The 22,895-nt window shown below is 68.4% G+C and overlaps 6 protein-coding genes across 11 annotated transcripts; 3 read left to right on the top strand and 3 right to left on the bottom strand.

Moving 5' to 3' along the window:
* The first annotated feature begins 1,264 nt into the window (after positions 1-1,264).
* Positions 1,265-3,891, top strand: EFNA1 (ephrin A1). Its single transcript, XM_062630928.1, has 5 exons — positions 1,265-1,405; positions 2,333-2,628; positions 2,708-2,773; positions 2,960-3,010; positions 3,179-3,891. The coding sequence occupies exons 1-5, from the start codon at positions 1,305-1,307 to the stop codon at positions 3,292-3,294; spliced, it is 630 nt and encodes a 209-aa protein (XP_062486912.1). The 5' UTR covers positions 1,265-1,304; the 3' UTR covers positions 3,295-3,891.
* A 1,040-nt stretch (positions 3,892-4,931) lies between these two features.
* SLC50A1 (solute carrier family 50 member 1) lies at positions 4,932-7,013 on the top strand. 4 transcript variants are annotated; one of them, XM_062630922.1, is made up of 6 exons: positions 4,932-5,054; positions 5,413-5,490; positions 5,574-5,697; positions 5,765-5,926; positions 6,011-6,130; positions 6,627-7,013. In XM_062630922.1, the coding sequence occupies exons 1-6, from the start codon at positions 4,987-4,989 to the stop codon at positions 6,717-6,719; spliced, it is 645 nt and encodes a 214-aa protein (XP_062486906.1). In that variant the 5' UTR covers positions 4,932-4,986; the 3' UTR covers positions 6,720-7,013. The 4 variants fall into 4 exon arrangements, with proteins under 4 accessions (XP_062486906.1, XP_062486908.1, XP_062486907.1 ...); XM_062630923.1 differs by having other exon boundaries at positions 4,934-5,039; XM_062630925.1 differs by having other exon boundaries at positions 4,936-5,054; positions 5,364-5,490.
* A 1,319-nt stretch (positions 7,014-8,332) lies between these two features.
* DPM3 (dolichyl-phosphate mannosyltransferase subunit 3, regulatory) lies at positions 8,333-21,352 on the bottom strand. Of its 2 annotated transcripts, none has more exons than XM_062630932.1 (2): positions 21,349-21,352; positions 8,333-8,641 (listed from the first exon to the last, which is right to left on the bottom strand). In XM_062630932.1, exon 2 carries the CDS (start codon positions 8,633-8,635, stop codon positions 8,357-8,359), a length of 279 nt encoding a protein of 92 aa, XP_062486916.1. In that variant the 5' UTR covers positions 8,636-8,641; positions 21,349-21,352; the 3' UTR covers positions 8,333-8,356. The 2 variants fall into 2 exon arrangements, with proteins under 2 accessions (XP_062486916.1, XP_062486915.1); XM_062630931.1 differs by lacking the exon at positions 21,349-21,352 and adding an exon at positions 8,721-8,745.
* On the bottom strand, positions 9,166-10,334 carry KRTCAP2 (keratinocyte associated protein 2). The gene is made up of 5 exons (XM_062630930.1): positions 10,080-10,334; positions 9,818-9,972; positions 9,677-9,740; positions 9,467-9,533; positions 9,166-9,340 (listed from the first exon to the last, which is right to left on the bottom strand). The coding sequence occupies exons 1-5, from the start codon at positions 10,081-10,083 to the stop codon at positions 9,220-9,222; spliced, it is 411 nt and encodes a 136-aa protein (XP_062486914.1). The 5' UTR covers positions 10,084-10,334; the 3' UTR covers positions 9,166-9,219.
* TRIM46 (tripartite motif containing 46) lies at positions 10,351-15,686 on the top strand. Of its 2 annotated transcripts, XM_062630894.1 has the most exons (10): positions 10,365-10,553; positions 11,442-11,697; positions 11,776-12,119; positions 12,212-12,355; positions 12,459-12,554; positions 12,662-12,915; positions 13,157-13,278; positions 14,416-14,715; positions 14,791-15,088; positions 15,166-15,686. In XM_062630894.1, exons 1-10 carry the CDS (start codon positions 10,380-10,382, stop codon positions 15,539-15,541), a joined length of 2,364 nt encoding a protein of 787 aa, XP_062486878.1. In that variant the 5' UTR covers positions 10,365-10,379; the 3' UTR covers positions 15,542-15,686. The 2 variants fall into 2 exon arrangements, with proteins under 2 accessions (XP_062486879.1, XP_062486878.1); XM_062630895.1 differs by lacking the exons at positions 14,791-15,088; positions 15,166-15,686 and having other exon boundaries at positions 10,351-10,553; positions 13,604-14,540.
* Positions 17,676-21,701, bottom strand: MUC1 (mucin 1, cell surface associated). Its single transcript, XM_062630933.1, has 7 exons — positions 21,584-21,701; positions 20,112-21,118; positions 19,897-19,955; positions 19,683-19,822; positions 19,340-19,446; positions 19,104-19,250; positions 17,676-18,066 (listed from the first exon to the last, which is right to left on the bottom strand). Exons 1-7 carry the CDS (start codon positions 21,624-21,626, stop codon positions 17,992-17,994), a joined length of 1,578 nt encoding a protein of 525 aa, XP_062486917.1. The 5' UTR covers positions 21,627-21,701; the 3' UTR covers positions 17,676-17,991.
* Positions 21,702-22,895: the final 1,194 nt, after the last annotated feature.

Raw genomic sequence — 22,895 nt, 5'->3', positions numbered from 1 at the left:
CAGTGTGGATCCCCCATGGCTGCTGCTTGCCTCAGTTTCCACAAGCCCCCAGCACAGGCCTGTTTCTGTGTGGTGGTGGCAGCATCGGGGCGATGCCGGGACCCGGCGCTGACCGGCTTCCAGCACCATCCATCCGGCTGTGCCGGTCCCTGCGGTTTGCACGTGCCGCGCTCTGGCGCTGTGATCCCAGGGGTGTTCCCGGGAGGTGCTCCCCTGTGCAAGCCACGGCAGCGCCAGCTTCCCGGGAGCAGGAGGCCTCGCACAGTCATCGCGGCGCAGGGAATGATGTCAGGCCTGGCCACAGCGAGGCGGGATGAAAGGGAGGCAGCAGGTCCCCTCCCGTGGGAGAGAGGCTGGGACATGGGGAAGACATGGGGGGTGCAGGGGGGATGTGGGGCACCAGCCCCACACCTTGGCCTCGTGGGAGCCCTGGGCTGCCGGAGCCAAGAGCCGCTCTGTGGTTAGGGCCGTGGTGCCGGCGCCTGCCTGAGCCCCTGCGGGTGCCAGGGGAGCGCTGCTCGCACGGCTGCGGCGGCGGGCACGCAACATTACCCACGATCAATGGATCATTATGTCATAAACAAGAGGAAAGTTGTTTTGCAAATGCGGCTGAGTTATCACTTCCCACCACGGAGCATCCCTCTGCAGGGCTGAGCGAGGAGGGATCCGCGCTGGGGCACATGGAGATGGATAAAGAGCGGCTGCTCTGCCCGGGGCACTGCAGCCCCTCACCCCACACCGGGGCAATGGGGGGGGGGATGTCGCGATACAGAGCAAACAACAGCAAGGGACGTGTGTGGGGTTTGTGCAGTGCTGCCCTGGGAGGGCCGAGGCAGCTGATGCGGGCAAGAATGGGGGCAGCTGCCCCTGTCCTCTCCCCAGCACCTCCTTAGCACCCACTGCAGCCCCCAGCCCCGCTCACTGGGATCCAGCGCCCCAGATAAGGGGGCTCCCACGGGGAGGGTCCGAGGGTCCCCCCATCACTGGGACCTCACTCGCAGCTCTCGAGGGGCCGTCAACCTCCGGGGGGCTCCCCCCCCGCCTCCGCCCGCGCATCCGCAGCACCACGGGGGCGATGCCGCCCCCCCCACGGCCGGTACCGGGGTCTCGGTGCCCGGTGCTGGTGCCCGGTACCGGTAGCGCTTGGAGCCGTCCCCCCCCCGCGCTGCCCGCGGTGTTGTTGTTGTGTCTCGCCCGGTGCGCGGGGCGGGGCGCGGGGCGGGCGCGGCGGCGGCGGCGGCGGGGCCGTACTTAAGGCGGGGGCCGGGCGCGGTGCCCACCCGGCGGAGCGGCCCGCGGAGCGCATGGAGCGGCGGTGGCTGCCCCTGGCCCTGCTGGGGCTCGGGCTGTGCTGGGCGGCGGCGGCCGAGCGGCACACGGTGTTCTGGAACAGCTCCAACCCCCGGTGAGTGCCGCCGCACCGGGCCCCCCCTCTCCGCGCACCTCCACCGGCGGCCCCGAGGGCGCGGACGGCGTCGCTCCCTACCGGGGCTGGGCGCTCCCCGGCGGCCTTTGTCCGGGGCGGGCGGCGCGGCCGGGGCCGCGGGGGGCCGGGGGAAGGTGGAGGTGCGCGGAGGGGGGGTCCCGGTGCGGGCGGGTGGGAGCGGCGGGGCCGGCCCAGGTGCGGACCGGGGGGGGCCCTTTCCGTTCCCAGGGCCGAGCGGGAGCGGGGCCTCTTCCTTCCCCGCGGCCGTGGCGCGGCGCCAGCCCCGGCGCCGGGGCACAGGGAAGCTGTTGACAAACACGGGACTGGCCCCGGCTCCTGCCGCCAGGGCAGGATGTGCGGGGGGGGGGGGAAGGCTGGGATGGGCCCCCCCAAGCCCCGGCTGCGCGCAGGTCCCGGCGCTGTGGGGTTACCCCATCGGCGACCCGTTGTGGGGCTGCGTGTGTCCGTTCCCCCCAGCGGTGAGCAGGGGTTGGGGCTAGCGGGTACCCCCCATCCCCCCGAGTCTGGATGTGCTTTAAGAGGGGACCCCAGCGAGGCCCCTGACCGGCTGCCACCCCCCGGGCTGAGGTGTGGGGAGCAGCAGGCCCTGCAGCCGGGCCGCCTGCCCCACGGGTATCGCTGCCGCCGCCTCCTGGCTCCGGCAGCGCTGGGGCAGGTCCCCTCCCTGCTCCCGGGGTGCGCTGGGAATGGGGGTGCTGGGGGGGGCTCCTCCTCCCAAAGCCATCCTGGGCCCTGTGGGGCTGCCCAGGGATGGGCAGAGCGAAGGTGCCCTTTGGAAAGAGCTGCTCTGCTGTCCCTTGGCCTAGTGAATCAATGGGGGGGTTTGGGGGTGCATGGGAAGGGCCCCCCCACCTCTCCCCATGGAGCTGACCCCTCCTGCTGCAGGTTCCTGTGGAGCGATTACACCGTGGAGGTGCGGCTCAACGACTACTTGGACATCATCTGCCCACACTACGAGGAGGGGAGCGTGGACCCCCACGCCATGGAGCGCTACACCCTGTACCTGGTGGAGCCCGAGGAGTACGAGGCCTGCAAGCCCCGTTCCAAGGAGCAGATCCGTTGGGAATGCAACAAACCCAGCGCCCTGCACGGCCCTGAGAAGTTCTCCGAGAAGTTCCAGCGCTTCACCCCCTTCACGCTGGGCAAGGAGTTCAAGGAGGGGCACAGTTACTACTACATCTGTGAGAGCCTGGGGCGCTGCTGGGGTGGGGGGGTCCTGCTGGGTACCCCCAAGGCCCTAACCCACCTCCTCCCTTGCAGCCAAGCCCATTCACCACCATGGTGAAGCGTGCCTGAAGCTGAAGGTGATGGTGGCTGGCAAAGGCAGTGAGTATTGCCTGGACCCCCTTGCATCTCACCCCATCCCTACGCTGAGTCACAGCCAGCCCCGGTGTGGGCACCCAAGCATGGACTGGGATGGTGCTGGTGGCTGTGGGGAACGGTCCCTGGTGCAGCCTGGCCATGGGGGGTCCCTGGGGGCTGCACAAGCCTGACCCTGCGTTTGCTTTGCAGCTCAGGCACCGCTGGTCCCTGCCTCTACCCAGAAGGGGAGGATCCAGGCAGGTAGGTTGGTGCCTGCAGGGCAGAGATGGGTCCGTGGCCATGGGGCTGTGCTGGGCCCCACTGCTGTCCCTGGGGGAGCTGGTGGCAGGCCCTGCATGGGATGATGATGTGGGTCCCGGTGCCTCCCTCAGGGGTGATGCTCACAGCTCCTCTGTCCCCGTGGCACAGATGATGCGGCTGCGCACGTGCTGAGGAGCGTGGGGCAGAACTCAGCCATGAGGAGCAGCAGCCCCTTCACTTTCATCAGCCTCCTCGTGCCCCTCCTGGTGCCGCAGGGGCTGTGACTGCTCCGCCGGGCCTGGATGGACCAAGGCTATGGCCGCTGGGGATGGAGCTGGGATGCAGCGGAGGGGGGACCCCTGTGGTCCTCGTGTGTGCCCCGGGGCCGCCTGCCCTGTGCCCGTCTGGGTGAGGAGAGGAAGGGTTTGTCAGTATTAGCGGGCTGGAGGGCCCGAAGCCAAAGCTGAGCAGCCAAAGCCGAGCAGCCAAAGCCCTCGGACCCCCCCGGCTCCCCCGGCCCTCGCAGGACGTCGAGGCTGAGCCGGAGCCCGGGGCTGGAGCTGTCCCGGGCAGGAGGGGAGCCGGGGGCTGGTTCCCCTGGGCCGGGACTGGCGCTCACCGTGGGGGGGGCTCCACCGTGTCCTGCCGGCGGGGCCACGGTGCCTCAGTGTCCCCGGCGCTGGGAGCCTGGATGTGTGAGCAGCAGAGCGGGGCTGTGCGAGCATCCCCCTTCCCCATCCTTCATCCCCCCTTCCCTTTTACATTCCCCGGTGCTGGAGGGCCCCCCCAGCGCCACCCAGAGTGGGTGCTTTGTGCACCCCCATTTGTACAGCTTTCTAACGTGTTTTTATACAATTGTCTTGAATAAATAACCAAGACCAATGAGAACGTGGGGCTGGGGGGTTCTGGCCCCCCACACCTTGTGCCTGAGCTGGCCTGGCCTTGGCAGGAGCCATGGCCCATGGCGAATTAACTCCAGTGGCCGGTGCTTGGAGAGGGCTTTGAAGTGGAAAACGGCCGCGGTTCGCTGGTGCCATCGCTTGTCTCCATCTGCGGACACGGAGCCTCCCGAGGCTTGGGGGTGGCGGCTTCGCCTCCGTCCCTGTGCATTGGGATGAGCTTCCAGGCCTGGGGCGGTGTGGAGGGGGCCGAGTGCAGCCAGGGCCCCATGGGGGGAAGGGAATGGGGGTTGCAGGGGTTTGGGATCACAGGGAGGGAGACTTTGGGGCTGGGGAGGTGGGGTCGTAGGGAATGGGGATCACAGGGATGTGGGGAGACTGTGGGGATGGGGGTCAGGGGATGTGGGGATGGGGGTCCTGGGGAGGTGGGAACTGTGGGAGGGGGATGGGGTCCTGGAGAGGTGAGAGTGCAGGGATGTGGGGATGGGGGTCAGGGATGTGTGACCCCAGGGATGTGGGATCACACAGGGATGTGTGACCCCAGGATATGGGGTCCTGGAGAGGTGAGAGTGCAGGGATGTGGGGATGGGGGTCAGGGATGTGTGACCCCAGGGATGTGGGGATGGGGGTCCTGGGGAGGTGGGAGCGCAGGGATGGGGGTCACAGGGATGTGTGACCGTGGGGATGGGGGTCACAGGGATGTGTGACCGTGGGGATGGGGGTCCTGGGGAGGTGGGAGTGCAGGGATGGGGGTCACAGGGATGTGTGACCCCAGGGATGGGGGTCCTGGGGAGATGGGAGCGCAGGGATGCAGGACACGTGCTGGCAAATGGGCTCCGGACGCGAGCTGGGGCCTCAGTGATGGAGGCTCCCGGTGAGGAGCCCGAGGGGATGCGGGGTCCTTGGCGGCCGGATCCGCCCCGTCCGATCGCATCTCCCCTCCCGGCCCCTCTGTGCCATGGGGCGATGCGGGGGGGCCCCGCCCGGTGCTCGGCCCCGCCCCGGTAGTGCATCCCGCCCCGCTCCGCCCCGCGCGGGTAGCACCGCCCCGGCGGGTGCCCGGTGCCGCGGCCCAGCATGGCCCCGGTGCCGCTGCTCGCGGCTGCCTGCATCGGCTGCACCGTGGCCATGTTCGGGACCGGGCTGTGAGCGGGACACGGGGGAGCGATGTGGGGGGGCGGTGGGGCCAGTTTGGGGGTGCAGAGGGGGTGTGGGGTGCGGTGGGGAGGGCAATGGGACTAGTTTGGGGGGCCTATGGGGAGAGGTGCAGTGGGGCCAGTTTGGGGGGCGCGGGGATGCCCACGGGGACTGTGGGAGGGTTGGGGTGCAATGGGTTCCATTGGGTGCTGGTGCAGGGGGTTTGGGGGTGCAATGGGAGGGGTGCAGCAGGACTGGTGGGGTTTAGGGTTCACAAGGGCAGGGGGTGCAGGTTTTGGGGTGCCTGCTGCCTGCAGGGACCGTGGTGCTGGCACCCAGGATCCTGCCCCGCTCCGCTCTCCATAGGTCCGACCTGCGCCAGATGTTGGCAACCAGGAGCGTGGAGAACATCCAGTTCCTGCCCTTCCTCACCACTGACGTCAAGTACAGCGGGGTTCATGGCACTGGGGGCACGCGGTGGTGCCGGGGGGCAGCACCCCATTGCCAAGCACCTCTTTGCCCCACAGCAACCTCAGCTGGTTGGGCTACGGGTGCCTGAAGCAGGACTGGACCCTGATCGCCGTCAACACCATCGGCGCAGCGCTGCAGACCCTCTACATCCTGGTGTACCTCTACTACAGCCCCGCGAAGGTGGGGGCAGCCTGGGTTGATGGGGGGGCACAGGGGGGACCCTCCTGCTGACGGTGCCCCCCCGCAGCGCGCGGTGCTGCTGCAGAGCCTGGCGCTGCTGGCGGTGCTGGCCACGGGCTACGGTTACTTCACACTGGTGGTGGGGGACGCGCGGACGCGCCTGGCGCGCCTGGGGCTCTTCTGCAGCGCCTTCACCATCAGCATGTACCTGTCGCCGCTCGCAGACCTGGTGCGTGGGGCCGGGGGGGTGGTTTGGGCCGGGGGGGCTGCGGTGGCACTGGTGCTGCCCTGCCCCAGCCTGGTCCTGCTGCAGGCCAGGGTGGTGCGGAGCAGGTCCACGCGCTGCCTGTCCTTCCCCCTCGCTGTCACCACCTGCCTGGCCTCCTCCAGCTGGACCCTCTATGGCCTCCAGCTCCAAGACCCCTACATCACGGTGCGTTGGGGGGATGAGGGTGCGCCCTTCCCTTCTCTTCCCTTTCCCCTTCCCATCTCATTCCATCAAATCCCATTATCCCATCCCATCTTGTCCCATCTCATTCCATCCTGTCCCCTCTCATCCCATCCCCTCCAATCCCATTCCATCCTGTCCCATCCCATCCTATCCTGTGTCTCATCTCATCCCATCCTGTCCCATTTTGTCCCATCTCATTCCATCCCATCCCAATCTGTCCCAGCCCATCCTATCTCGTGTCTCATCCCATTCCATCCCATGGTGCTCAGCTGAGCGGTGGCACTGGGCTGACCCTGCTCTGTCACCGTGTGTCACACGGCAGGGCCCGTGCCTGGGCTCAGGGACACGAGGATTGATTCCCATTAATTAAATGCTATAAGGTCAATAAATCCCCCTGGCAGCACCAGGAGCTGCGTGGATCCAGACCCTCTCCCCCCATCCCATGGGTGGATGCGGACCCACTCCCCCCATCCCGCAGGTCCCCAACGTGCCGGGGATCGTCACCAGCGTTGTGAGGTTCTGGCTCTTCTGGCGGTACCGGGACAAGCCCCACAGACCCCTCCCTGCCTGAGGGCACCGCACCATGAAGGACCCCCCCGTCCCATCCTGCTCCAGCAGGGACCAGTTCCAGTGCTGAGCACCAGGAGCCACCTCCTGCCCCTGAGGTTCATTCTCACCAGCATCCCCCCAGCCCTTGGTCCCTCCAGGTCAGGTTGGGCTCAGCGATGCCTTTGGGGTGCCAGGAGCGCCCCCCAGGCTCCCACCTATCCCATGGGACAGTCTTCCATGCCCGGAGCTGCCGGGAAGCCCCAAGTCTCTTTTGTACCCATTGAAGTGCCTTGAATAAATCAGAGACTTCCCGGTGCTGGGTTTGTTCCTTCCCTTGGTGTGGGGCTGGGGGCTCTTCCCACTGGCTCCAGCAGCCCCCAGTGGAAGCATCAGCCCCGGATGGGACCCAGGGGATGATGGCACTGCCTGACCCCCCCCCCCCAGAGCTGCAGCCTGGGGCCATTGGTCACAATTGGGACAGAAAAGGCCTCTGCGGCTTGAACAAGTTGGCATGGACCCAAAGTCGATGAACAATGACCTGGAATGAAGCCACCAAGCAAACGCAGGAACAAGGGGACAGGAGCGTGCTTGGGTGCCAGTTACACAACAGCCACCACAGCCTTAGGAAAGGTGACAGCAAACACCCCCCCATGGGGCAGGAGAGACCCCTATGGGGCAGGAGAGCCCCACATGGGGCAAGAGACCCCCCCCCGGCAGGATTAAGGGAGGGTGACGCAGGCGGATCAAGGAAGCAGTGACGAGGATCTTGGCAGAGCCCGAGCGCTGGTTCACACCTTGTGTGTGTGGCCTGGGAAAAGTCAACACGGAGGGAGCAGGACCGGGAGTGGGGTTGGGAACGGGACCGGGAGAAGGAGCGGGAGCAGCGGGCGGGCTCCGGGTGGCTCCAGCTGAGTGGGCTCGGAGCACCGGGACGTGGCCCCATGGCAAGGATGGAGCTGTACCCAGCAGGGAGACTTCGCCACCACCCTCCGTGTGCGGGGTGACTGCCATGGAGGACCCTGCGTAGCCCATGGAGGACCCTAAATAGCCCATGGAGGACCCTGAGTAGCCCACAGGGGGCTGTGAGCAGCACATGGGGGGCACTGAGGCGCCCAGACCGCGGCCCACAGCAGCCGCAGCTCCCGCCCTGTGCTCTCTGCCCTCAGCACCGACCCGGGGGCGGTGCCGCCGCCCCCCCCACGCTGCCCACCCCGCTCCGCGCCGGAAGGAGCTCATTAACTCCTCCTGTTAATTACACCCAGCGCTGCCGCCCCGTGCCAGCGGCTCCTGGCCGCGGGGCGCTCATTAACACAAGAGGCCTTTGGCTGGAACGCGGGGGGGGTCGGTCCCGGCCTGAGCCACCGCGCAGCGGCCTCCGCGTGGGGCTGAGCCCCCCGGGTGCTGCGGGCACGGCCCCGGCCCCGGCCGCTCCGCACTGCTCCTGCCGCGGGTATCCGGGCACTGCGGCCGGGACGAGGCGGCGGCAGCTCCGGCCCGAACCCCACCGGAGGGCCCCGCGCCGTGCCCGCGGGGCTGGAGCCGGTCCCGGAGCCTTCATCCCCGCCCCAGAGCCGGGCCCCGAGAGCGGCCTCGCAGCGTCCCGGGAGCCCCCGCGCGCACCGGACCCCGGGACCCCCCGGTCCGCGCCGTTTATTGGGCTCAGAAGCGGAGGCCGCGCCGGGCCAGGTCTGCCCGCGCCGCCCGGATGTGCTCCCGCAGCTCGGCCGCCGCCTCCTCGCAGTCGTTGAAGGTGGCGAGGCGGAAGCCCACGGTGGCCAGGGAGTAGCAGCCGAAGGCCACCAGCAGGTACACGGGCAGCGGCAGCAGGGCCTGGCGGAACGGCGCCGGTAACCGCAGCCCCGGCGGCGCCAGCGCCAGCGCGGCCCAGGCGGAGCCCAGCAGCGCGAGTCCGCACAGCCACTGCCCCAGCTTGGTCATGGCGGCCTGCGGGGAGAGCGCCCGTGAGAGCCCGGCCCCGGCCCCGCCGCCACCGGCCCCGGGCGCCGCCCCCCCCCCCCGGTACCGGCTCCGGTAGTCCCCGGGCCCGCGCCGCTGCCGTCGCCAAGGTGACGTCACAGCCGCGCGGGGGCCGCTGGGAGTTGTAGTTCGGAGCAGCGCCACGTCGCGCAACGCCTGCTCCGCGGGAGGCCCGTGCAGCGCCCCCTGGCGGCGGGGCGGGTGACCTCCACCCCCCCTCCGTTCCCTCTCCGGTGCCGCAGGAAACACCTGGCTTCCGCCGCGTCCGGTGCCGGGGCTGGCGTGGGAGCGGGGCCTGCCGGTCCTCCCACGGCTCCCAGCGCCCGCAGCCTTCCCACGGCCCCTTTGTTCCCAATGGCCGTGCCAGCGGATGGAGCGTGCCCCCTCCATCGCCCACCGGTGAGCAAGGAACCGGCTGCAGCCTGAGCGGGCCCGGTCCCCAGCACACAGCAGTGAGAGGAGCCCGGGGAGAGGAACCGAAGCCACGGAGCTACAAAGAAATGGCTTTATTGGGCCCGGCGGGGAGGGGAGGGGGCTGCAGGACATCAATTCCTCTTCCTGCCTTTGCCGACGGCCTTGGCGGGGGCAGCGATGGGCGCTGCGGACTGGTAGAGAGTGGAGGAGATCTTGTTGATGTAGTAGAGGCCGACCATGGAGAAGATGAGGCTGTGGGGGAAGAAGAGATGAGGGTGCTCAGGCAGTAACACACGGGGATGGACCAACCTTCCCCCTCCATCCCACTGCGGGTCCCTGTTCCCCCTCCTCACCCTCCCGAGCCGGGTCTGCACTTACCAAGTGGTCACACAGACACGGTGAATGAGGCCGGAGGCAAAGAGAGCCAGCAAGAGGCAGGTGAGGACTGCGGGAAGAGCAGGAGGGAGCGATGCAGCCCCAGCGCAGGTGGCCCGGGCTGCAGCACAGCCCTTCGGCCCCAAGGGCAGAGCAGGGACCCCCCAAACCCCTCCCCACGGCTCCCGCTGACCCCGGCCCCGCTGCACTCACTCTCCGGGAATATCTTGGCCTGGAAGCCCTTGCCGAACACGAGGTTCTCGAGGTTGTTGAAGGCCTGGCTGGGGGTTAAGGACCGTACCGGGGCCGTACCGAGGAGGCGCCGCAGCCCCGGCCCCCCGGTGCAAAGGATACTGTGAGGGAGCAGACGAAGAGCGCGGAGCCCAGCAGCCCGCCCTGGATCGTCAGCCACTCGGTGGAGGCGAGCTGCCGGCTGTACATCTGCATCCCGGCGAACAGCAGCAGCGACAGCAGCGACGACAGCGCCAGCGACGTGCCCGTGCCTACGGCTGCGACCGGAGGGGGGGGAAGCGCCTCAGCGGGGGCACCGGCACCGAGCCCCCCCCCTTCCCGCAGCATCCCCCCATCGCTACCGGTGCCCCCCCGCCGCCGTTACCCATAGTGCCCCGCGGCGTCCCCCCGGTGCCGTCCCGGTGCCGCCGCTCTGCGCACTGCGCCCGCGCCGGGAGGCCCCGCCCCTCCCCGCTGCTGCCCCCTGGCGTCCGGGCGCGGGGCTGCGGCGCCCCCTGGCGGCGGGGAGAGGCGCCGCCGTTTCCCCCCGCGGTCCCCGCTGCCAGCCCCGGTACCGGTTGCACGGGCTCCGAGCACCGAACCCGCCCCGGGGTGCCCGGGGGCCCTGCGGGAGCCTCCCGGTGCCGCCGCCGCCCCCCCCTCTCAGCCCCCGGTCCTGCTGAGCATGCGCGCCGCCGCCCCCCGCCCTCCCCTTCGGCTCCGCCGCTCCCTGCAACAGAGCGGGGTGTCCGGTGCTGCCGCCGCGGGGACCGGCGCCGGGAGCGGGCGCGGAGCCATGGCCGAGGGCGAGGACCTGCAGACCTTCACCTCCATCATGGACGCGCTCGTCCGCATCAGCGTGAGCGGCGGCGGCGGGAGGGGGGCACCGCGGGGCGGCCGGGCCCGGCCGCGCTCCCCCGGGCCGGGCGTCGCCATGGCAACGCGGCGGGGCGCGACGGGGGGCGAGCGGGGCGGCGGCGCTGCCCTGGGTGGGGGGGCTCGAACCGCGACCCGGAGCATCCGGACCCCCCCCTCCCCACCGCGGGCCCGGCTCTGGGCCCGCTGCCGGTACCCACCGCGGCCGGCCCCAGCCCCATCCCGATCCCAGCCCTGGGGCCCATCCTGGTGCTGATCCAGGCCCGATCCTGGCCCTGGTGCTGGGCCTGATCCTGGTGCTGGTCCCATCCCCCATCCTATCCCCATCTCAGCCCTGGTGCTGCTCCCGATCCCAATCCTGACGCTGCTGCTGCTCCCAGTCCCAATCCTGGCCCTGGTGCTGGCTCCAGCCCTTATCCAAGCCCTGGTGCTGCTCCTGATCCCAATCCTGACGATGCTGCTGCTCCCAGCCCTAATCCTGGCCCTGGTGCTGGCTCCAGCCCTTATGCAGGCCCTGGTGCTGCTCCTGATCCCAGTCCTGACCATGCTGCTCCTCCCAGTCCCAATCCTGGCCCTGATGCTGGCTCCAGCCCTTATCCAAGCCCTGGTGGTGCTCCTGATCCCCGTCCTGACCATGCTGCTGCTCCCAGTCCCAATCCTGGCCCTGATGCTGGCCCCAGCCCTGATCCAGGCCCTGATGCTGCTCCCAGCCCTGCTCACACATTTGGAGCTGGTCCTGGCTCTGGTCCCACTGCTGGTCCTGATTGTGGCCCTGATCCAGCCCCTATCCCAGTCATAGCCCTGGTCCCCATCCTGCTGCTGGTCCCAGCCCTGGTCCCCATCCTGATGACGCTCCCCGCTCTCTCCGCAGACCAGCATGAAGAACATGGAGCGGGAGCTGGTGTGCCCGGTGTGCAAGGAGATGTACAAGCAGCCGCTGGCACTGCCCTGCACACACAACGTCTGCCACGTCTGCGCCAGCGAGGTGCTGCTGCAGCACGGGTACCTCTGCTGCGACCCCACCTCTGAGCCCTCCTCGCCCGCCGCCACCCCGGCCACCCGCAGCCCCCGCCTGGGCCGCCGCGCTGTGCCCAAACCCGACCGCCTCGACCGCCTCCTCAAGTCAGGTGAGCGACCGGAGGGCAGCGGGGACGGCACCGCGGGCGACACCCCGCCTGACGCCCTTCCCCGCATCCCCCCCGCAGGCTTCGGCACCTACCCCGGGCGCAAGCGGGGCCCGGTGCACCCGCAGAGCGTGAGCTTCCCGTGCCCCGCGTGCCGGCGGGACGTGGACCTGGGCGAGCGGGGCCTGGGCAGCCTCTTCCGCAACCTGACGCTGGAGCGGGTGGTGGAGCGCTACCGGCAGACCATCAACATCAGCGCTGCCATCATGTGCCAGTTCTGCAAGCCCCCGCAGCTGGAGGCCACCAAGGGCTGCACCGAGTGCAAGTCCAGCTTCTGCAACGAGTGCTTCAAGCTCTACCACCCCTGGGGCACGCAGAAAGCCCAGCACGAACCCACACCGCCCACCCTCACCTTCCGCCCCAAGGTACCGGCTCCTTCCCCTCTCCTTTGGGGTGCTGAGGGTTTGGTGGGGGGTGGGTTCAGAGCCCCACTGAGCTCCCCTATGGCCACACGCAGGGGCTGATGTGCCCGGAGCACAAGGAGGAGGTGACTCACTACTGCAAGACGTGCCAGCGCCTGGTGTGCCAGCTCTGCCGCGTGCGGCGCACTCACACCAGCCACAAGATCACCCCTGTGCTCAGCGCGTACCAGGCCCTCAGGGTAAGAGCTGCTGGGGCAGGGACGGGGGGGAATTGGTGTCACCCCATGGGGGGTGTGGGGTGGGGGTGTGGGAGCTGCCAGCGCTTCCCCTCCCTGCCTGCAGGAGAAGCTGACAAAGAGCCTCGCCTATATCCTGAGCAGCCAGGACACGGTGCAGACCCAGATTGCCGAGCTGGAGGAGACGGTGAAGCACACAGAGGTGGGAATGGAGGCTGCTGCAGTGGCCAGGCTCTCCCCGGGCTCTCCCTGGGCTGTCCCGCTCAGCCCCGGGGCATGCAGTGAGCTGACCCCCCCCGTTGTGGGCAGGTGAATGGCTCGCAGGCCAAGGAGGAGGTGTCGCAGCTGATCCAGGGGCTGTGCTCCATGCTGGAGGAGAAGCGGGCCGCCCTGCTGCAGGCCATCGAGGAGTGCCAGCAGGAGCGGCTGGCCAGCCTGCACGGCCAGATCCAGGAGCACCAGGCCATGCTGGAGAACTCGGGCATGGTGGGCTATGCCCAGGAGGTGCTGAAGGAGACCGACCAGCCCTGCTTCGTCCAGGCTGCCAAGCAGCTGCACAACAGGTACGGGGCTGCAGGCACCCAGGGCGCCGAGGGGGTGAGCATCACAGGCTGCAGGGCTGCACCCAGTGCTGCAGGGGGTCTCACCGGAGTAGAGCAGAGGGGCAGGATCCCCTCCCTGAGCTGCTGCTCCCGCTCTGGGGGTGCTCCCACCACATGGGGGGGGGCTCTGGGCTCCAGCACGCTCTGAAGCAGCTCACGTTCAGCTTCTTGCTGACTGAGACCCCTCTCTCCCGTGCTGCAGGATCCTCAGGGCCACCGACTCGCTGCAGAGCTTCCGTCCTGCGGCCACAGCCTCCTTCAGCCACTTCCAGCTGGACGTCAGCAGGGAGCTGAAGCTGCTCACGGACCTGGCCTTCATCCGAGGTAACGGCAGCAGCGCCGGGCACCGGCTGTGCCCATGCGGAGGTGCAGCCCCTCGGCCACGGCCGCTCGCGGGTCTGCTGGTCCCCCCTCCCCGTCAGGGACAGCCCCTACAGCCCCCAGACCCCCCCTCCGCCCCGTGCCGGGTGCGGAGGCAGCACAGGCAGGGCTGTGGTGCCAGGTAAGGGCAGCAGCGGCGCCGGAGGGTGAGTACGGACGGAGGCTGCGCCGCGGCCAGGGCAGCGCTTCCCCCCGGGCAGGAGCCGCGGGGCCCTGCCGCACCTCGGCGGCACTTTTCAGACCTGCTTCTACCTCTCTTTGTTTATAGGCTGCGCCCGCTGCCGAGTCGTCACTGAAGTAACTGAGGCAAGTCACATCCCTGCCCCAGAGCCCGCCCCGCTCTCTCTGTCCCATCCCTCCAGCCCCATCCTGCCCCATCCCTGCTGCCATCCTCCATCCCCGTCCTGCCCCATCCCCGCTCCGCTGCCATCTTCCATCCCCATCCTGCTCTTCTGCCATCCTTCATTCCCTTCCTGCCCCATGGCGGTGGCAGGCAGTGGCTCTGCCCCACTCTTCCATCTGCTGCCACTCCTCCTGCCCTCCCACCACCTTCTCACCCCATTTCCATCCACTCCTTGCCCCATTTCTGTCCCTCTCTCGCCCCATTTCCGTCCCGCTTTTTACCTGATTTCCATCCCCTCCTCACCCCATTTCTGTCCCCCTTCTCACCCCATTTCCACCCCTTTCCTCGTCCCACTTCCCCCCGCCATCCCCTCATCTCCCCACCCTCCTTTCCACCCTGCCTCTGCTCCCGCCGTGCCACCGGCACCCTCACCCCGCCATCCTCATCTCCTCCTCTCCCACTGCCTCCATCCTCTCTCTCTCTTTCTCTCTCTTTCCTCCCTCCCGACTTGCACTCAGCCTGTCTGGTCCCTGCAGCCCCACAGCAGCAGCTCCTCTGTCCCCCCGACTCTCGCTCCTCTCTGGTGCCTCCACGCGGTCTCTGCAGTCAGATCCCTTTAGACTCCTGGTTGTGCGTCCGTGCGTCCGTCCGGAATGCCCCTTCCCTGCGTCTGGCCGCCTCCCCGCCTGCCGGGGGGGGGGATGCTGCCTGATGCCCGCCGGTGCCTTTCCCCACAGCCCCCGAGGCCCCCGTCATCGACACGCAGCGCACCTACGCCTACGACCAGATCTTCCTGTGCTGGCGGCTGCCGCAGCACTCGCCGCCCGCCTGGCACTACACGGTGGAGTACCGCAAGACCGACACCAAGGCCAAGGGGCTGAAGCTGTGGCAGCGGCGGGAGGAGGTGCGCGGCACCAGCGCCCTCGTGGAGTACCTGGACACGGACAGCGTGTACGTGCTGCGGGTGAAGGGCTGCAACAAGGCGGGATTCGGGGAGTACAGCGAGGACATCTACCTGCACACGCCGCCCGCCCCAGGTGAGAGGGGCCCGGGGCTCGGGGCCGCCCATGGGCTGCCCGCACCGTCCTCACCCTTCCTCCTCCCTCCCGCAGTCCTCAACTTCTTCCTGGACAACCGCTGGGGCTTCAACCGGGACCGCCTGGCCATCAGCAAGGACCAGCGCGCCGTGCGCAGCGTGCCCGGCATCCCCATGCTCTTCGCTGCCGAGCGCCTCATGACCAGCTGCCACCTCTCCATCGACCTGGTCATTGGCGACGTGGCCATTACGCAGGGCAAGAGCTACTGGGCCTGCTGTGTGGACCCCAGCTCCTACCTGGTCAAGGTGGGAGTGGGGCTGGAGAGCAAGCTCCAGGAGTGGTTCCAGGTGCCTCAGGACGTGGTGAGCCCCAGGTGAGCGCTGGTGACCTCCCGGCTATGGGGTGCCGAGGGGAGCCCCGAATCGTCCCTCACCCGTCCCCCTGCCGCAGGTACGACCCCGACAGCGGCCACGACAGCGGAGCGGAGGACACGACGGTGGAGGCCCCCCCTCCCTACGCCTTCCTCACCATCGGCATGGGCAAGATCCTGCTGTCGCACGGCTCGGCGCTCACCTCCCGCGACCCCAACGGCTGCACCGTGCCCTTGCCCCCGCGCATCGGCATCTGCCTGGACTACGAGCAGGGCAAGGTGAGCTTCTACGACGCCGTCTCCTTCCGCGAGCTCTGGGAGTGCGGCGTGGACTGCTCCGGGCCCGTCTGCCCGGCCTTCTGCTTCATCGGCGGCGGGGCCCTGCACCTCCAGGAGCTGGTGGCCAACAAGCAGGAGCGGAAAGTGACCATCGGGGGCTTCGCCAAGCTGGACTGAGCCACGCTGCAGCCCCGCTGAACACCGGGGCTGGGGGTGCAGTGCGGGGGGGGCCCTGCCGCTGGGAACAGGCCGGGTGTGGGGTTTGGGGGACGGGGGGGGACAGGGACAGTGCTGCCGTCCCCTCCTCTCCCTCTCTGCAAGCCCCGTTCCCAGCTCGGCTCAAGGCTGTGGGCAGGGGTCAGCCCTGGAGATGGAGCAGGGAGGGGGTGTGAGCGGGACACGGGGCTGTTCAGGGAGGGGGGACTGCAGGTGACAGTGAGGTGACAGTGGGGTGACAGTGGGGGGCGCACCAATGGGTGCTGGCTGGGGTGGGGAGGCAGCTGGGTTGGGAGGCAATGGGGGGGGCTGGGTTGGACCAAGGTGTTGGAGACTTGTTTTATAATGGCTCATGTTCAACGTGGCCGCCCTGGGCACAGCCACCGGGGGTGTCCCCTGCTCTGCGGGGGGGCTGCAGTGGGTCCCATGTCCCCCAGGGAGCTCCATGCTTGGGGCCCTGCCTGCACGTGCTCCGCAGGGACACGCTGGGCCCCCGTTAACCACGGTGGGGTCGGCATCCGGCCCGGACGGTGATCCCACACCGGTGATCCCACACCGGCGATGCCGCACTGGTGCTCCTGCGCTGGTGCTCCTGCACTGGTGATCCTGCACCGGGATCCATCTGAGCTGCTGTCGTTTCTCTTGGGTTCTGTTACAGTCGCTGTATTTTCATGGTTTCCTACAATAAACTGCAACGCCGAACTCCTCCTGAGCCACCCTGCGGGGCTGTGGGGCTAAGCCGGCCTTGGAGCTGTGGGGCTGAGCCGGCCTTGGGGCTGTGGCCAACATGGGCTAATCCTGCCCAGGGCAGGGCTCAGGCAATGCTGACGTGTCCGGTCCCTGCCCGGCCGCGTGGCTGCTGCTGCCCATCCCCGTGGTATCGGGGCGCTCCAGCACAGTCTCCCTGCACAAGCTCAGGGAGGGGACAAGGGTCCAGCCCGGGGCGGGGGGGGCGGCACTGGGGCATCCTCTGGGGTGGTAACGGGGGCTGGACCCACATGGCCGTTACCTGCGGCGGCACGGCTCGAGGAGGGGCCGCGGCCCCTCGCTGTCCGCGCCGTCGGGGCCGGCTCCCTGTGAACAAGCGCCGCTTTGTGCCCGGTTTCGGTTCCTGCGGGCCCTACCCAGGGCCGGAAGGGTTTCGGGGTGGGAGGGGGGGACGGGACCCGCCCCGCCCGGCCGCATTACCCCCCCCCGGGTGTGCGGGGCTGGGGCTGACACCCTCGGTGCTGCCCTTGTGCCCCCGCTGGGGCAGGGTCCCCTCATTCCTTCCCAGGGTTCTCCTCCTGTGCCACTCCCCCGTGCCCCCCCCTCCCTGCAGCCCCCCCATCCCCATCCATCCCCATCCCCGCTGGCAGGATGCTGGTCCCGCTGTTGCTGTTGGCAACTCCGGTTACCAGCACGGCACAGGGAGAACCAGAAGCAGCAGAGTCACCCCCTTACCTGCCCCCCCACAGCCTTGGGGCTTGTGCCACCACCTCCAGCAGGGCAGCCCCCCCCGGGCCCCCACCAGCCAGGAGCTGGCCCCGTGCCCTCCTTCACAAGGGATCACGTTGGGGAAGGTTGTTTCCTCGTTTTGCTGTTCCAGTGGTTGCCAAAACCTTCCCAGCGCCCAGCCCCAAAGTGGGGCTTCTGTGGGGCTGCCCCCATCAGTGCCCCACTCTCTGCCCCATGGCAAGCAGGCCAGGTCCTCCTTCCACTCCCCTCCCCACCGCTGCACCCCGCTGCCCCCCAGCCCTGCCCTGCTCCTCTCCTCCCTCTCCAAAGGCGTCTCGGGGCTCGCTCTGGGTTTGGAGCATCCCAGACCTGGACCAGGGGGGTTTGGAGCGGGCCCGGCCGCGCTCGGACCCGGCCCATGCTTTATGGCCCCTCGGTTACCTTTCCCATCGTCACCTTTGCGTGACGCGGCGGAACCGGTTGTGCCGAACAGTTCGTGTTTGCTCATGCGATAGAAACCGGGAGCGCGGGTGTGAGCAGGGGTACACGGGGCGCAGCGCCTGCAGCCGTGCAGGGCAGGGACGGGGAGCCCGGCGCAGCCCCGTCGGGGTTGTCCCAGCACTCGCAGGACCCCCCCGAGCCGAGCCTGGAGCCCGCATCCCACAGAGAGAGATTTATTTGTACAAAATAACACCACAAAAGAGCCATTGAATTGAGGGGGGAATTGGGGGGAGCAGGAGCCGGGACCCCCCCCTTGGTGCAAAGCCAAGCGAGCGCAGGAACCGGGGCGCAGGGACCCCCCTTCCAGCCTGGATCCCAATCCTTGTCCATCCAGTTCTGTCATGCGCATGAATCCGGCCGCTCCAGAACCATCCGGCTCCTGCTGCCCGTGGCGGAGGGGGGGAGGATGGGGACACAAGCCCGGGGCCGGTGCTGCCCCCCCCCAGCCCTATCCTTGTGCATCCCGGTGTCACTCAGAGGTTGTCGGAGGTAGCGGAAGGGTTGGTGTAGGTGAAGGTGCCGGTCCCCGCGCCGTTGCTGCCCGCGACCTGCAATGAGCCCCCTCCTCAGTGCCGGAACCCCCCCATCACCGCGGGGTCAGCCTAAATGCGTGTCCCCCTCCACCCTGCATGGTGGGCACCTACAGTTGCCTATGGGCACACTGAGCCCACCATGACCCCCATGGGCACCTTGGGCACAGGAGCCGTGCCGTGGCCCTGGCCATGTCCCTCTTCCTGCACGATAAGCCCAGCCCAGGCAGAGCCAAGGTAAATATTTACCCAGGCCCCTGGTATTTGCTCAGGGGGAGCTGCTCGATGGGGCCACGCAGCTGGATGTGGCTCCCGCCGCAGCACGAGTGCATGGGCAGAGCATGGGGGGCACGGGGGTGGCCCCTGCAACCCATATTGCTCAGGGCAGCTGGGGCTTATGCGTGTGTGCAGGCAGCTCCGGGCACTGTCCTGCAGCTCCGATCACAGAGCTTCTGGTGCAGGAGATGGGGTGCAGGTTAGGTGGTGCTGGGCGCAAGGTGCAGGTTATGGGGTGCAGGAGATGGGGTGCAGGTTAGGTGGTGGTGCAGGTTATGGGGTGCAGGAGATGGGGTGCAGGTTAGAGATGGGGTGCAGGTTATGGGGTGCAGGAGATGGGGTGCAGGTTATGGGGTGCAGGAGATGGGGTGCAGGTTAGGTGGTGCTGGGCGCAAGGTGCAGGTTATGGGGTGCAGGAGATGGGGTGCAGGTTATGGGGTGCAGGAGATGGGGTGCAGGTTATGGGGTGCAGGAGATGGGGTGCAGGTTATGTGGTGCTGGTTACAGTTGCTGGGTACAGGAATCAGCCCCCAGCCAGTCCCACTCCCCATCCATGCAGGAGGATGCCCTGACACCAGCACATGCGAGGCTCTGGCTGGGACACGGCCCTCGGGAAGGGGCAGAGCAGCAGCAGCCACCCGAGGCTGTGAGCTCCCTGGGGCCGGGCCGGGTCTGCCAGCACCGGTGCCGCTGCTCCACCCAGGCGTGAAAGTTACCTTGCCGGTCCCAGCGACCGGCGGCGGGGGGAGCTGCCGGGTGCTGCGGTGCTGGGCGCTCACCTGGCTGTAGGGGTTGGGTTTGCTGCTGGGGGACAGGTAGCGCCCGTGGCTCTGGTACTGCAGGTACTCGGACATGGGGTGGTAGGAATCCTTCGTGCTGAAGAGGTCCAGCTTCCCACGGGTCTTCCGGCGGCAGGTGCAGATGGTCTGGGGGCACAGGGATGGGGTTGAGGGACTGACGGCACAGGGATGGGGACAGGGACCCACCGGCAGGAGGGATGGGGATGGGGACTCACCAGCAGGAGGCAGGTGAGGATGCTCAGCAGCAGCAGAATGCAGACCAGGACCAGCAGAGCAATGGCCCAGCCTGGCACCGGAGCTGGGGACATCCCTTCCGTGTTGCCTGAAAGAGGACCAAAGCTGTGTCTGCACTGGGGCAGAGCCATGGGGCTGGCAAGGACCAACAGCCCTGAGAGACCCCCAGGATGGGGCCTCCTCCACTGGGTCCAGTTGGTGTTCCCAGAGCACCGGGAACCTGACTTGGCTCTGCAGGCTGCCCCCCACCACCAGGGAGACCTCCAAAGCACCCCCGTTGGGCTCCATCCTCCCTCACATCCCCATCCCAAAGCTCCTGCTCACTCCAGATGTCATCCAGCTGCAGGCCCATGATGAAGCCGTTCTGGTCCAGGCTGTTCCTGAGCTGCTGCCCAGCAGTGCTGGTGGTGATGGTGCTGTCCTGGCCAAACACGAGGGTGGACTGCACGGCCACGGAACCTTGGCTGCCCATGGGAGAAGTGTCAGTGCCCAGGTGGTGCCCAGCACCAGGGGCTCTGCGTGGTGCAGCCCCACTCACCTGAAACGGAGCTCACTGCATCCCTTGTAGCTCTGCCCACTGCCATAGACACGGTCAAACTGGAACAGAGCATGTGGGTGATGGAGACCACATCCCTCCTCCATCCATCCATCCCATCCCCTTGGTGCTCCCCATCACGGCACCGGCGCTGCTGAAGAGGGTAGCGGGGGCACTTACACAGGGCACAGAACCGGGAGCTTTGCTCTGGGACTCACCATGGCCAGCAAGGTGCGGCTCAGGCTCCGGTACTGCTCTGACGCGGGGTTGCGCAGGCTCTCATTGAAGCTCCTGTTGAGGATGCGGAAGGACAGGGGGATGCTGAGCAGCAGCTGCACCGCGGTGGCGGTGTTGGGGCTGGGACCGGCGCTGCCGCCCGGTGCCACCGCAGGGGCTGTGACAGAAGTTGTGTGCGTGGGGACGGTCCGAGTGCTGCTGCTTTTGGTGCTGGAGGTGAGAATCACCGTGCCACCATCTGTGCCAGACGTGGGAGCTGCAGCGCTGCTCTTGGTTGTGTTGGTGGCAATGGTGGGAGCAGTGGTGCTGCTGATGGTTGTGTTGGTGGCAGAGGTGGGAGCCACGGTGCTGCTGTTGGTTGTGTTGGTGGCAGAGGTGGGAGCTGCAGCGCTGCTCTTGGTTGTGTTGGTGGCAGAGGTGGGAGCCACGGTGCTGCTGTTGTTTGTGTTGGTGGCAGAGGTGGGAGCCACGGTGCTGCTGTTGGTTGTGTTGGTGGCAGAGGTGGGAGCCACGGTGCTGCTGTTGGTTGTGTTGGTGGCAGAGGTGGGAGCCACGGTGCTGATGGTGGTTGTGTTGGTGGCAGAGGTGGGAGCCACGGTGCTGCTGTTGGTTGCGTTGGTGGCAGAGGTGGGAGCCACGGTGCTGCTGTTGGTGCTGAAGGTGGGGACCAAGCTGCTGCTGTTTGTGGTGGTGTTGGTGTAGGGGGCGGCAGAGCTGACCGCGGTAGGCACCATGGTGCTGTTGGCAGTGGTGGTGTTGGGCTGGAAGCTTGTGGTGTTGCTTGTGCTGGGGAAGGCTGTAGCAGAGGGTGGTTGCGTCCCATTGCTGCTTGTGATGGTGATGTTCAGGGTGGTGGTCATGGGGGTGGTGGTGGTGGTGGTCGTCTCGGTGGTCATCTCCGTGGTGGTCGTGGTTGTCTCTGTGGTGGTTGTGTCAGTGGCAGTGGTCTCCGTGGTGCTCTCGGTGGTGGTGGTCATGGCACAGGTACCTAAAGGAAAACACCAGGAGTCAGCGGCTGGGAATGATTCACCCAACACGGCTCCTTGGCTGGACGCTCCCTGGGCACCGGGAGCCACCACGACCTCAGGAGCCAACCAGATCCTCACCCCATGAGCCCCCTTTGCTGTGGGTCCCCACCCTGCCCCACAGAAGGCGCTGGAGGGGAGCCCGTGGTCCCGCTGCTCACGGACACGCCTGAATTCCAGCCCCTGGCAGAGCCGGCTCCGGCTGCAGCAGCACGGCCGGCGGGAGCCAGCGGCGGTGCAGACCCCCGTGTCCCGGCTTTGCTGGGGACACCACCCCCGGAGCGATGCAGAGGGAGCGGCGGTGACATCGCTGGTGCCGGGGACCCCCGGTCCCGGCTCAGAAGCAGCCCCGGGGGCTCGGCTCCCGCCCCGCATCGCCCCAGCCCCGCTCCGTCGGGTTCGGGGTGTCCCCGCCCGCAGCCCCTCACCTGCGCCCAGCGCCAGCAGCAGCAGGAGGGTGGCGTTGGCCATGGGGCTGGTCCGGGGCCGCCGGAGCCCTCCCGTGCGCGCCGTCGGCTCGCTCCGGTCCCGGCAGCAGGAACTGGCGGCAGCTTTATAGAAACACCTGGGGCAGGAGGGGAGGCCCCACCCCGCCGCCGGCCCCACCGAGGACGGGGGGGGGGGGATGTCCCTCCGAGCAGCTTCGCACCGGGCACGGGGCGCGATGGGGCTCCCGCAGCATCCTGACCGCCGGGGCTGGGTCCCGGGCTGGGGGGGCACCACCAGCAGCATCCCCGAGCCGCGGGTGGGGACAGAGGGAAGGGGCAGCGCCTGGGATCCCCGGGCAGGGGGGTTGGGGGTTAAACCCACATGAACCCCATGGACTATGCCGCGGCCCCCAGGACATGGTGGGGAGCAAGGGGGGACAGAGCCCCCCAGTCCCCCGTACAGGTGAGGGGGGACTCGTTTCCTGGCTCAGCCCAGAGTTAATCATTACCGGCCGGCCCCTGCCTCGCCCTACACTCAAATAAACACCGGTGATACCCCCCCGAAACGCTTACGCAGGTGGGGACCGGGGCCCCATAAAATCCCAGTACCTCCCAGTAACCTCCCTGCCAGGTCCCAGTGCACCCCCTCCCGGTCCTGGCTGCCACAACAGGTGTAAGACCCTCATCCCTCTTGGGACGCAGCCCCTGGCCATGCCCGGTGCCAAGCCGGATGCTGATGCTCCACCCCAGGGGTACGAGGTGCCGCCGGTGCCCCCGTCCTGCCCGGCGACACGTGCTCCTGGCACGGCCGGACCACAGCAACCGCTCTGGTCCCTCCCTGCCCCTGCCCTGCGGAAGAGCCCCGATTCCCAGAAAAGGCCCCAGGTCTCAGGAAGGGCTTGGCTAGGGCCCCCCCTCCGGGTGCCCTGCCCTGCCCTGCGCGGAGAGCGGGGGGGGGGTCAGTGCAAAGGGGAGCAGAACGGGGGGGGGGACGGGACCCTCCGCGGTGCCCACGGGGTGGGTGCTCGGCGCCTCAGCACGGGTTAGACAGGACCCGGCTGCACCCCGGTCCCCAACGGGGCGCCCTGCCCTGGGGCCAGCAGGGGGGATGCGGCAAGGGATAGGCAGCAAGCTCTGGGTGACCAGGACACCCCCTCCTCCCCCCAATCCCCCCCCGGACGCCCCCATTCGAGCTGACCCCCCGCGTTCTGCTCTGCACCAGCTCCGGTACCCGGGACCCACCCCCGGTTCAACATTCCCCTCGGTAGAACCGATGGAGCACTCGCCGTAGGGGGGGGGACACACGGGTCCC

This window comes from Pezoporus occidentalis, unplaced genomic scaffold (genome assembly GCF_034315485.1).
Source record: "Pezoporus occidentalis ecotype Australia unplaced genomic scaffold, CSIRO_AGI_Poc_V1 ctg360, whole genome shotgun sequence".
NCBI classification, from domain to species: domain Eukaryota; kingdom Metazoa; phylum Chordata; class Aves; order Psittaciformes; family Psittacidae; genus Pezoporus; species Pezoporus occidentalis.
Note: the sequence above shows the minus strand (reverse complement) of the source record. Positions and strands in the feature narration are given on the sequence as shown.